This window comes from Ciconia boyciana, chromosome 8, assembly GCF_034638445.1.
Source record: "Ciconia boyciana chromosome 8, ASM3463844v1, whole genome shotgun sequence".
NCBI lineage: Eukaryota > Metazoa > Chordata > Aves > Ciconiiformes > Ciconiidae > Ciconia > Ciconia boyciana.
Window position 1 is genome coordinate 61,522,314 of NC_132941.1, and position 14,084 is coordinate 61,536,397.

At 41.9% G+C, this 14,084-nt stretch overlaps 1 protein-coding gene across 4 annotated transcripts in view; it reads right to left on the minus strand.

Annotated features, from left to right (window-relative positions):
- The window catches only part of FGFR2 (fibroblast growth factor receptor 2), an 88,517-nt gene that overhangs the window by 48,037 nt on the left and 26,396 nt on the right, over nucleotides 1-14,084 (minus strand). For all 4 annotated transcript variants that reach the window (XM_072870920.1, XM_072870922.1, XM_072870921.1 and 1 more), the window contains 2 exons: nucleotides 11,412-11,581; nucleotides 4,165-4,288 (listed from right to left, as the gene is read on the minus strand). In XM_072870920.1, the coding sequence (XP_072727021.1) occupies nucleotides 4,165-4,288; nucleotides 11,412-11,581 (294 nt within the window). The remainder of the gene's footprint in view (nucleotides 1-4,164; nucleotides 4,289-11,411; nucleotides 11,582-14,084) is intronic.

Genomic DNA, 14,084 nt, shown 5'->3' on the forward strand with positions numbered 1-14,084 from the left:
AACAACTTTGTCCAACACAGAATATCCTGGCCAACTTGAATGGACAATTCCCCACTAACGCTGTCAACGTGCACAAGTATCCTGTGCAATACAGCGAGGCTGCCAATGACTTGCTCCTTTTTTCTTCAGTATTTTCTACTCCCATTGTAAAAAATTCAGTGCGACGGTTTTGCCAGGTTTGTAAATTTGAATGAGACCATCTGAGCCGAGTTGACTATTTTAAGAGGGTTCTTGCAAGTAATTACAAGGTAAAAACGAGAATACTTCACACCTACATTCTGACTGAAAACTACTCAAGCCCTGCTGGCTCCAGGCTTTTAATTGTCAAAAGAGTTCAAGGTTTGGAAAGTTATTGGCATCAAGTAATACTGGATATTCCTAACTAGCATTGTGTCATTATTTGGCACGATTTTTGCTGGGATACCTCCCAAATCTGTGACATAATCAGAGGGTTCTCTACATTACACCATATAGTCAGATGCTCATGTTAGTGTAATATGTTACCACATTTAATACCATTTGCTATTACTTACACTTAATCAACTCTGGAACCAGTTAAACCATAGAGGAAAAGCAATTTCAGAGGCTTTCAACTGACAGTTTTCCACACACAACTTGACCTAAAATTACGACCTGAAGTTTGTAAGATGCGGTCTACATATGCAATTGCCTCTAAACAAACATCCATAACTCTCCACAACCCTGTGGGAACTGAAAATTCATATGAAAACAGAAAAAAAAAAAAAAGGCACAAAATTAACTTCTGTAGAACTCTCTTAACTAGAAAAGCTGTCAGAGTTTCCCCTTCTGGCCAGTCTTAATTTACTGCTTCAGCAATTTTATGCCCAACCTCCACGATTATTACAAGCTTTCGGCAACACAGAAATGGCTGAGCTCTCTAACATCAATCCCCCTTTCAGGCTGAAGTCCCAATGCAGTATCTCTTGAAAGACTCACAGTAAATTCAACACAGGTATCTTAGGGTACACATTCCCATACATATGTTTTCAAAGTAAATGAACAGTTACAGCCTTTAACTCATCAAATTCCATGCAAAACAGAAGTAAAATGCTTAAGTACACAGCACTCCACAATGCAGGTCGTGACTTGCAAAAGTCACTTTTGGACTTCTGGTTTCCTACCTCACAGGGCCTGGGCATCAGAAAATGCTGAATATTTGCCCAGGGAAAATCAGGGCACCTTTGGGTGCCATCAGCTGGGTACCGAGCACCCCAAATCACTAGCCACTTCTGAAAAACCTCATTATTTACTTTTCTGCCTCTCTATAGAAAGGAACAGACATTTAAATAAATGACATAATCCTGATTACCATTCCATTCATTCGTGCAGGTCACTATAATTTACTGCCAGGAAAAATAAGCTTCTGCATAATATTCCTCAATGTAAGAAAAGGCTTAAAGGGGGAGAGGAGGTAAGAGAGCTTCTGACAAATATTTGCTCAAGTGACCGCATCATCCATGAACACATTTGCTAGAAAAAATGGGTGAAGAAATTTACGGTTAACGTGAAACATGCCAGATTGGGACTGGGTGGTAACGAGGAAAAGGAGCAGGGGACAGAGAAGGGAAGGGCAATTTTTAACCAGTTTTGTTTCAGCAAGTAAAACTCCCAATATTGCAAAACTGACTTTTTCCTCCCATCTAGCCTACTAAAAAAGTTTTAAGCAAAACCAAAGTTGAGTTAACCTAGGCTCCCTAAACGATGAAGAAAAAAAACCCAAAACACCTCCAAAAATTCCACAACTCATCATCTCCTTACACTCTTCCTGGGCCAGGCTCTGTAAATCGTGTCTCATCCCTGGCGAGCCCATGCGAGCAGCCCGCGCCCTCCAGCAAGGTGGTCAGCAGAGGTCAGAGGCATGCAGAACACAATTTACCATCTCTGGCAGCTGTTGCTGCTGCACCCTCCATAAACTTTGTTTAAACAAGCATTCAAACAAAAATGGCTTTGCCAGTCGCTCGGTTCACCTCAACAATACAGAATCACAGAATTGTATCGGTTGGAAAAGACCTTTAAGATCATCAAGTCCAACCGTAAACCTAACACTACTGAGTCCACCACTACACCATGTCCCTAAGCACCTCATCCAAACGTCTTTTAAATACCTCCAGGGATGGGGACTCCACCACTTCCCTGGGCAGCCTGTTCCAACGCTTGACAACCCTTTCAGTGAAGACTTTTTTCCTAATACCCAATCTAAACCTCCCCTGGCGCAACTTGAGGCCATTTCCTCTTGTCCTATCACTTGTTACCTGGGAGAAGAGACCGACCCCCACCTCTCTACAACCTCCCTTCAGGCAGTTGTAGAGAGCGATGAGGTCTCCCCTCAGCCTCCTTTTCTCCAGGCTGAACAACCCCAGGTCCCTCAGCCGCTCCCCATCAGCCTTGTGCTCCAGACCCTTCCCCAGCTCCGTTGCCCTTCTCTGGACACGCTCCAGCCCCTCAATGTCTCTCTTGTAGTGGGGGGCCCAACACTGAACACAGCATTCAAGGTGCGGCCTCACCAGTGCCGAGTACAGGGGGAGTACCTTTACAGGGTATCCTTTACAGGGGGAATACCCATAGCTCACTCTACCGAGGATGACAAAATATTGCCAAGGCTATAAAAATCCTCACTGCTTTCAGTGTTGACTACCTAAAACCAAGTACAGGTGAGTTGGGTGGTTCACAGACAGGTTTTGAAGACTTATACGTATTGGGGCTGGCGGTAGGGCTTCAGTCTGATGGCGTCCCCATCACAAAATTATCTTTTTCTTCCTCTGCTCCACGACGGCTAGCTCTCACTGGTATTTTCATGGGGAATGTTTTCACTTTTTGCTCCCTGAGAACCTGGCACTGGTTTTCTTTTGGATTTGGGGGTTTCCGCAGGTTTAAGTGGTCCCAGACAAAATAAGACACTACTGTTAATGAGCATCCAAAACAATGCAAGAGATGCATTTTTATTCATGTAAAAACCAATCAAGAAATAGGGAAATGAAAATTTTGTCACTGTTTTGGTCATATAAACCCAAACTCACAGTAAGATTCTCCATAGAAGATAAGTTGGGCTGTGAGTCACCAGCCAAAAATACCTTGCAATAATCAAATTAACTTTTGCTTTCAATACTGATTGATCAAAAGTTTTATTCACAGAGCTTGTGATGCTCAGATCATCCCATGAGCCTGGAGAGAGCAAAGCCCATTCAAGACATACTTCAGAAACTGCAGCTCAGATCCCCAAAGGTACTACCAGCAGGTCCTATTGTAACAGCCAAACTGATTACTTTTGGAAAGCAATGCCTTCAGAGTCAGTAAAACTGCTCACACACATCCAGGCTAATCAGCAAGAGTAGGGGTGAATGGAATTGGTTCCTGAGATTTCAAGCCCTAATTTAGCTAAGCACTTAAATAAATATGTGTAAGCCTTATTAAAGTCAACAGGATTTTGGTATTAAGTTAATAGTACTAAGCAGGTGCTTAATAGTCCTGCTGAATCACAGCTTTGCTACTACTAAGAATTCAGACAGCTTTTTAGAATTTGTCCTCAAGTAAAACCATTTCTTCACAATTTTTGTCACCTATATTTCAGGGACTCCTCCTAGCCCATGCAACGGGCTACGGTCGGATCTCTGTTATACTGCTGTGAATGCAAAGTACCTTTCCTGAAGCTCCAGATTTGCGCTAGCTTTGAAGTCAATATCTAGCTTTTCATTAAAAAAAAAAATAATAATAATAATTGTTTCAGCTATAACAACAGCAATCTAAAGGATCACTTGGCAGTTTTCATAACTGCAGCTATTAAAATTTGTGTTGGTACAATTGTACAAGTAATAATTAAATTTTAATATTAATTATTAAAATTGCATCAGTATTTATTATTTGTTTGTCACAGTAAGCTTGTAGGTGTATCACAGCAACAAGAAATCACTTGCATACATGGATATTACACCTCCGCCAAAGCATGGGTAGATTAGTCCTACAGATGCGAGTGAGACAGATGAATAGATAAAGTTATGTAGCAATTGGTTATGTAGTGAAATCTTATGAGTACTGTGAAATCATCTTCAAAATTAATGTAAAATGTATCAGCTTAGTTCTAAATGTTTTAACAGAGAAACTCATTAATTAAAAACATCATCTTACACGTGACAGAGTTTTACTTACCAACAACGTCGAGATGGTACGTGTGATTGATGGATCCGTACTGGTTTTCCACTATGCACGTATAATTTCCTTTGTCAGACGGGACCACGCTCTCCATGATGAGACTCCAGTGCTGGTTGCGGACCTGGCAGGTTGTAACCAGAGAGGTTAGGAAGTTCACTAGCATAGTTTCACCCTCTCCCCCTCCAAAAGAACTGTTTTCTGAATAGCTAACCTTTCATAATCCATGTTTAAAAACCTCTTCTGTGTTCGTTTGACAGTTCTGGACACTGAAATACTTTATTTATTCCTGATCAGGTACAGCACGGCTGCAGCAGTGAAAGCTTTCACGCATTCCCCTACAAATTCACCTCGTCCCTGACCTGAGCACCGCAGACATCGGTGCACACTCAGTCCTACCAGGCTTACGAGGATGGCACCAATTAGCAGCAGCAGGCTTTACCTCTCAATCCACTCTAAAGCAAATTCACACCCTCAGGGTATTTCCCATCTGTCTCCAAACAATCATCTGATACTAATAACTACCCACCAGCAATATGGGATGGATATGATCTCCTAACATCTAGGTCTCCATCCTTCTCTAATAGCTCAATTACACAGCCCGCAATTTGGAGAAACAAAGTACGGAAGGGCAACGCTTGGGAACCCTCCCACAGACAGAGTGGGCACATCTCTTGCTGCTCTGGGGTACCACAAGAAAGAAATGAAGATGCTGCATCATGAAAAATATCTGAAGAAAATCCTCATGGAACCAGAGCATAAGGATATACATTTATTTCATACAATCCTTCTTGGACAGAATGTATTAAAGGTGCTGATTCTGTTCCCACTTGAACTCAAAAGGAGCGTTGGCATTGGTCTTGCAGAAAATAGGATCCAGCCCAATACTGGAAGGATATAGAGTCATCCGGTACACATATATATTTCCTGCATCAGAAGTTGGCTCCCAAAATGACCTTTTGCTGGCTATCCACTAATCCCTTGTTTTAACATTACATTTTTGACAAAGCGCTCAAAGATCTTAACATTATGTAGCTGTAATATACAACTTTGAAACTGCAAAGGATGTATTTTAGCAAATGGAATAAAAATACAATCTGGTACAGTCATTTTAATCAGCCAAATGGAAAGCAGTAATTCAGTGCAGTACACTAGAAAAATTTATGGACCATTCAGTGACACTTCCAGTAAACTACACATTCTTAAAAGATCATTACAGCTGTAGGTCTGAAATCCTGCTTCATGCCTGGCTATTGTGTAGGTCCCTATCCAGCAGGAAAAGGCTACGCAGGGCTGCGTCCCCAGTCCCAAGAGCTTAGCTCTCACACTTGCTGGAGGTAAAAATGCCTTCAGTTCAAAGCTTGGAAGAAGAGAGTCCTCTCTGTACGGGCCTCCTGCCTTTCCTAGTCCCCCGGGCTAGTAATTAACTCATTAGCTAGTTATTACTATTACTGTCTAGTTACGGGCTAATAATATTAGCTAACAACTGGCCGTGTGAGCTTTGAAAAACTAAGAAAATGTAGACCAGACTCCAGCAGCAGGTGAAGGGCATGGATGCTAACCAAATGTCACAGAAATGTGTGACAACATCACCCCAAAATGTCCAGCCCAAACCTACAGCTCCTCTCCCGAGCCCCCCATGTTGGTGGTGTACATCAAAACCATATATGGATTTTTTCTTCTATGAAGAGCTAAGAAATAAGTTTATAAAGCTAGAAAGAGCTTATCAGGGTTATTTTATTGTCTTGTTACTCTGCTAAGCAACTTTGAAAGTCAAAGTTTGGGTCAGGAAGTATTACTGTCATAAAACACTGGTAAATAACGAATACAACAGCAACATATTTTGAATATTTTACTTCTTTATGAGCTATTTTGGGGGATACTTGGTCAAAGTGACCTGAACTTTTTGCCATTACAAGTTACACTACACTTCTCAGAATCAGAGCAAGTGTTTTTAACCTATTTGACTGCAAAACAGGAAGAACAGATCATGGCTTTGCGGAAGTTAAAACAAAATAAAAATTGGTAACAAGCTGTAAGTAATTAATTTGATAGGAAAACACAAGATATTGTTTAGCATTCAATAAGAAAACATTAACTTACAGCCACAAATGGATATACGGGACAGCAATATTAAAAAGTATTCGTGCAATTTCCCTTCTTCTAACTCCAATGAGAAGAGATAATATCTTAATAATAAAACAACGGCTTAAGTCTCTTCAGTTTAAGCTAAACAACTGCTGTAGAGGCTCAAAGCATTTATGACACATCGTCACACAACTGGATTTATGTCATGAATCTGGATTCAACTAGATTCAGCTTGTTGGCTTACTGCTTTCTGGTCACAAGTGCAGCATTGCAAAGCCCAGAAAAACTCCCCTTTGCTGGAGATGACGGCATCTTCTCCTGCTGAAGGCTCCCACATTGAACCTTTCATTCTCAGACACGCGACGGTCCTGCCACATCCCTGCAACACCCTGATCGTACAGGCTTTGTTAACGTGGCCTTTTTAAGCAACGTGCCGTCACTCCCTAGTCCCAACAAAGTCTGTATTTGGGCAGCAAAGCTGGTGCCATTACTGACAACCAGCACCAAAATCACACCAGTTTACGTAAAAGCTAGTTTCAAAAGAGGTTCAAAGCAGTGCTTCCACAGTACACCGGTCTTACACCAGCCTTCTGGGTATGGATGAACTACAGCAGTGATATTCATTGCGGGGGGGGCGCGGGGGAGGAACCCAAACCAAACCAAAAAAATACCCACCCTTGTGACTGAAGTTGTAAATAGATGGCCTCTTTGGTAATGCAGGTTAAAGCCTGCATAAGCTCCCTCCTGGTTGCTCACTAGGGCCCTTCTAACTGAAGACACCAGTGCTACAGCTCTCCAAATATTCCTTAATAAGTTTCCCTAGGTAATACCAACTGGGTCCATTTAAGCTGTTTCAATAGATGACTTGAGCTCGTCTGGCAGACAGAACATATTGGGGAGCTCATATGAACTAATCCACTAGGAAAAAACATGAGGGCAGCAACAAGCCGCTGAAAGTGAGAGCACCCTCACCAGGCATATAGGGTCCAGCAAAGGACAAGTGTCCACGGCCAGAGATCTATCAGTTGTAGGAAACCCTTACAGCTCTCCAACCTGACTAGCTCCTTGCCAGCTATCATCCTGTTATTTCTACTATTTTGTTCCCTGAAAATTTATACTATTTTGTCCCCTAACCCTAACCCTGAACTCATATTGAGTTCTTTCAAAATCCTGGAGAATACCCACACAGTTCCACCCACTCCATGACCTGGTCTTCAGGGTATCCCTTCCAATTTGTCATTGCCTTTTCTTGATATAGGGAAATTCAGGGAACAACTGCACTCCAAGCATCCCAAATCACAGCTTGACCCTTCAGATACTTTGTCACCACAGTTTAATAACTGCTTTTGCCATCTTTTTTTTTATTGCTTTGCAATACCTATTTTCATACCCAAAATATGGTACTTTTCATACTGTGCTTCAAACCCAAAAATGGTACTTTATTTGCAAAAGGATTGAGAAAATAAATATAATCTCAACATGTTTTTTTCCTGACTAGTTATGGACACTTCCAGCAAACTACTGAGGTGCTTTTTTTGGCCATCTTCTCCATCAAATTTTTAACCAATTCTTCCAAATAGTGTCTCCAAATAATTCAATTTTTAAACTAAATAATCAATATCAAATGCATACAACTGTACCCTTAAAATATAGCTTGGAGGTGGGAAACCTAAACTGGAGCCAAAATGCCAAGAAATATTGGTCAGAAATCTAGAAAAGGGCAAGTAGTGTTTCACAGAAACATTTTCCTTTTAGAGTATCATATAAAAAATTGTGGACAGTTTTGTTTAATTTTAAGATATGTGTCTTCAGTGAACCGATACATCATGAAAAGTTGTCACTTAGCAAAAAACGGTTCAAAGGGGTCAATTTTTAAATGAATTTCAAAAGAAAGAAGGATTAGAAACCAAAATATGATTCCCCACAAAATCAGCACAGTTCAGACGTATACTGGTACTGCTCAGGCAGAGAGAACAAGTGCAGAACATCCATACAAAAGCCATAGGCTCTTCCAGTTCCTATAGAGTCTGAACTCTTTCTTTACTCTATTTACCTGGCTGAATTTAAATGTGTATAAGATGACCGTAGGGATGAAGCTTATCAAAATGCATGTGAAAACACACACCTGTTAATACTTAAACAGTAACAACTGATAGAAGTACATTTGCTTTCCGGGTGGTGTACAGAAAAGTAAAGGCTCCCGTGGTCTCTCACAGAGGATTTATATTATCCAGTCAAAGCATTATGAAATGCCTTTAATGCACAAGCAAGAGCTACCATCACTTTAAAGACAGATTAAAAAAGACTATAAAGGGTTTAGACATTCAATAACTGATCCCTTTCTCCTTGCTGTAGGAACATTGGGTATACCTTGAAAAATCATAAAAGGTTCGATTTTGAAATTCACCACCCAGAATTAGTCACAGTGGAGGAATTTCACTCTGGAAGCTATCTTGGCCAGCACATACACCCTTCTGCTAGCCTGCCTGAGTGCAAATTGACTCAAGACATTCCCCAGTCAGCGGGACAAAGTGCTACAGGCCGCTATCTGATTGCGATAAAAAGAAGAGATTTCTTAGCTGAAGTCAGCAGGAGAGAGGTGGCTGGAGGATTACTGGAAAGCTTCACATTTTCCTGCTCTTAACTTTGTTCTTAAAGTCTTCAAGGGATGATTGCCTCTTCCGAAAGGGATGGATGGTGTAACATCAACTGGTGATGGCAGATACGGCCAAGTTTGGTTCCAGCTATTCTAGTTGCTCAAAGTATTATGAATACGAAGATCTCCAGCAAAAATGCTTGACATATAGCAACGCCCAGATTCAAGACAAACTAGAACACAAGAATTACCATGAGTTGCTGTGATACCTGGCTGAACACAGACCAACATGGAAAGACTCAGTCCTTTTCAAGGATTCCTTCATTACAAATTTGTTGGTATAAAGGTGTCAAGAAAATAAAATTCTCCCTTTATTTCAGAATAATTTTGAACAAAGCCTGCAGTGACCTCACCCTGCCCCTCTAAAAGGGGAGGGCAGAGCCTCCAGAAGCTCTGGAGGCCTCGTTCTTTAACATCCGTTCACAGAAAACAAGCTTCCATCTTAAAAAGATGGTTATCCAAAACACCAACAGAATCTGGAATACACATAGATTTGGTAAGCAGAATAACAATCATAAGTAAATGCTACCAGATCATTTAAAATTTGAAGTCTGGGCAACAAGAAAGTCTAAAATCCACAGTTGTGTCCCCTCTTTTTTTCCTTCAGACTAAAGAGATGTAAGAAGTTATGATTTAGAATTATAGGTATGTACGTCACTTATTCAGCTGGCTTTAGAAACAGGCATCTGTGGTTTCTTCACAGAGTACACACATACCTAGGAAATTGTATATGTTTAATACACATGAGCAAAAATGTAATTTGTGCCATTTAATGGGCACGAGTCTAAATGAGCTCACCCAGATCCCTAACACAGGCTAGCAGTGGCAGCACGGAGCCCCACATGGGCTGATTCACCCTGCCAACGATCACCCTCCCAAACCAGAGATCAGGTTATCTCCATCCTGCCTTGCAAGACACACATTTTCCTTCACGGTTTTCAAGAGTGATATCTGCATTTCCCCTTCGTGAGATGCAAAGTGTTCAAATAATGTCTCAGTTAGTACTGAAACAGTTACTATTATTTTCCAAGGCAGGATTAGTTTGTTGGCTTTTTTTTTTTTTTAATTCGCTTTTTTTTGTTTTTAAATAAGCACTGAGAAAGGTGAAAATCACTGAATTGTAGCCAATTCATTAACACTCCATAGCCTTATGAAAGGCAGAAGGTGTTGCCAGGTGTACACTCATAAGCAACAGTAATTTATGGTGTAAGCAAACATAGATGGAAAAGTCTACTTAGATAATTAGTGTTCATGCAGGGAGACTTCTGGGCTTCGCTCTCTGTTAACACAAATGTTGGAAAAATTGACACGTTCTACAGTAAATCTAGCTAGAGAGGAAAGGAGACTATGGCTTGTCCTCCTCTGCACTGGAAAACACATTTTTTTGTACCAAGCAGGATCTGAGTCAACAGCTTGCGAAGCAATATACACCCCAGCTCCATCAGGGCATCGCAAAACACAGCACCCCAAAAATTCTGCAATCGCTGGGGTAAGGCAGCGGCATGGAACCGGGGGAGGCAGCCCCCAGGGACCCGGGCTTGAGCTTACTGCACCGTCTGGAAAAGTCAGTTAACTTCTGTCTTAATTACCATTAACAAATTGCTCTGAGCTCCTCAGCAGAAGCTCTAGGCTGGGGCTCACAACCATGACACAAGGCAACTAACTTGGAAACGTCTCATCTTTGGAGAGAAGTTGCTGAGGCGTCGGGTAGGTGAGGAAGCCACCGGTAGTCTGCGGAAGAGGTTACGGTAACTCAGAAACGCGGGGCAGGATGGCAAGGGTACTGCTTGAACAGCAATTTGCTGTCAACGTCACACGCTCCCATCCCCTGGAAGGAGCAGGATAAGATGACCGAATCCTGACTTCTGACCTGACCTAGGCAGATAGCGGGAGGTTAAAGGTCCGTGCACTAACCCACAGAGCTAGCTGGCCTCCCTAAAACTCTCCCTTAATCAGTAACCACCAATTTAGAATGAAACATCTAATCTGAAGCTGTTTAAAATTCAAACAAACCCTTGTAAGTAACTGCTGTTACTTTCCCTCAAATTCTGCTTCCCATTTCAGTTTCACAGACCATAAACTCTATAGAAAATAACAACTTTTGACTTCCAGCCCTTCCTTTATTAAACTGCCTACAATCACCAGAGTGGTCACGTTTTTAACAATGCAGATGAAAAGGAATAGAGCAAAATAGTCTTAGTCTGCTTTGCAAAGTCAGTGTTTAGTTTTCCAAGTAAGTCTATAAATAAACCTTAGCTGCACTGCTAATGCTACAAGCTTGAATTTGAGAAAAAAAAAAAAAAACAGAATTAGTGCTCAGTAACTGCTAAAGAAACCACCCACCCTTCCCCAGAAGAAAAAAATTACTTTTTTTTTTTTGCTTCTACATTTGATCCAAGGCCATTAAAAGATTTTCTGTTGACTTCAGCGAGGTTTGTTTTGGTTTTTTTTTTAGAGCCTTGGTCCAGAACAGAAATTGCAAAATCACATCATGAGAATGTACCTTATATCCGCCAATACGATGCTCTTGTTTGAACTCTTTCCCATTTTTCAGCCATCGCATGGTTGGTGTTGGGTTTCCCATCGCCGGACAACGAAACTTGACGGTGTTTGCTGCTGGCACCGCATGTAGCCTTTTCTCCATTTTGTCCGTATGTGTCCAATAGGGTGCCCCTGTTTCCAAGAGAGACATCCAGAAATATCAGTACTCGGAAACCGAGCTCCCTTTCCAGCCTCTTCCACAGACAAAAAGTGCGGCACGTATTGTTTTAGCAGAGACAGTGTGGTTTAGAAAGAGTACGCGACTGGAAATCATATGCCACAAGTGTTGACCAGAGTTTTGCAAACGGCTCAGTCTGCAGCCTCGAGTATATAATTTATGACAAAATTCCAATAATTAACCACAGATATCCTTTGTTTTGTGTGTGTCAAGTAAGGCAGAGGGACTGAGTTTTCAGCAGACTCAAATGATCAGATGCTTTTGACCTCAAGTTGAGTTACTGGGAGCGCTCAAAAAACTTTGAATTCTCAGACCCCAGCTCTGAAGCCAGACAGACCAAGTCAGAAGACTCGTTGGAAGCCTCAGCCTTAACATCTCCCCATCTGTTAGAAGGGGGATAAACATACCTACCTGCCTGGCAGCGTGCTAAAACGTACAGCGTACCATGGCAATGTGAGCTGTGCTGTTATCACCACAGAAACCACTAAAAGCTATTTACAAATGGAGGACCCGCAAAACTCAGCAATAGCGTTGATCATTTTGCAGGGATTTCCCACTCTCTTGAGCTTGTCGAAGCCCAAATGTTCACTGCTATCTAACCGCAGCACAACACAAGAGTGTCTCTTGAGCCCGTATTTACTGGAGTGATCGCTTTTACCAGCTCCTGGCAAGGCTCTCCTGGCTCTCACATGGAGGAGCATGAGGAGCACATGGAAAACCCCTCTCTTGCCCAGGTTCTCAATCATTTGTCACGTACCAGTACATCAAACACAGCAGACCAAAACATACAACTACCCATCTGTTTTTACCCTCCAAGTAGTAAATTTGGATAGACAAATACAAGGTTATATGGGTTAACCCATATACAAGGTTATCCCATGCTCTGGATCCATGCACCATTTGGCTACATTGCACAGCGTCTTCATGGCATCGCTTCAGTTGTCTCACCATAACAGTTTTTAAAAAGTTAAAGATTCAAGATCTGTTTAATAGTAGGAAACATTAATTCTTACAATGGAGTTTTCCTGAAGCAAATCAGATTAGTGTGGAATTTTTAGGACTAGAGGGGTCCAGAAAAATAACCCTATTTCTCTCAGCCCTGTTTCATTTCCTTCATTAGCAGCCTAACACTCCACTATAAATAAACTCTTCCGTTCCTCAAATATTTATAGCAGTTCTTACAATCAGTGCAAACTCAGAAATCCTGCCGCCCCCCTCTCTAAATAAAAATACAGCTGGATAGAAAATACAGGAATAAATCCTTTAACAACGTCTCTCTCAGTATAAAGAAAACATTCCAAAGCAAGTCTTATAATGATGCTAAGAACGATAAGCGATTGGGTTTTTTTGCCTGAAGTGGCAATTAGTGTTAAAATTAATGAAGTAGAAAAGCAAAGCAAATTTGTGCATGTAATCAAAATAGAAAATCAGGTAGCTATTGAAAATTTAACTGCAACACTAAGAAATTGTTACACGGGCTAAAGTGAATTAGGGATGCAAGGAAAATCACTGTTAATGTTATTTGCTAAAGCCAGGATCACATTAAAATAACAGAAGACTTTAAACAAAGCCAACCAAAGGAATTAACTACTACACGCAAAGACCAAATTACATTACAAGTATACCAGGCAAAGGCAGAATTACATGTTGGCACTGACATATTAAAAGGATATTTTCTCTGGATCGCTAAACGTCTTCCACAAGGCAATGTGAGGTGACCAATATCAGGCCCTACCCACAATTCCCACCAAAGTCAAAGTAAACTGCGGCAGGTCAAAGCCAATCAACCACCCGAACCAGTTATATTGGCATCCCAGACAGAGCAGAGTGCCTAGATTTGACCCCAGACTGGCAACACCGCGCCAGCAACTTTGCAGCCAGCACGGTCACTTCTCGTCACGTCCATCACACGCACCTTCTCACACCTACAGAGCATAAAAAGCTTGGAAGCATCCACTGGCAAGCACAGCCTCCGAACCACAGGCTCCACAGCTCACCCCGGCGAGCACAGGCTGGATGGACCAAGCTCCGGAGAAGCTCCCATCAGGGTGCAGCCCGGGACCAGCGCATCTGACTTGGTCAGGATCCGTCCACCAACAGCTCCCCAAACAAGGCTGCTTTGTGCAGCCAAGTTTCTACTCAGCTACCAGCCTGTACTGCATTACAGGGCAGCTCAGCTTCTGGTTTTCTTGTACAATGCTCCTTTCCATCAACCTTCATCCTTTAAAAACCTCTGCCCCAGAAGAGAAGTGCTCCAATAAGACTCGTATACAACAAATGCACAGGCAGGAAAAACTTTGCTCTATGGAAGCGGTGGGCGCAGAGAAGAGGCTGGGAGGATGCAGGCAAGAACGAAGAGAAGTGGCTCAGTTCTGTGCCATGGAGAAAGGGGAAAAGGAAACTCTCTGGGCTGGGAGAAAGGACTCTGCTTGGAAAGCTTCCCCTCACACCACCCTC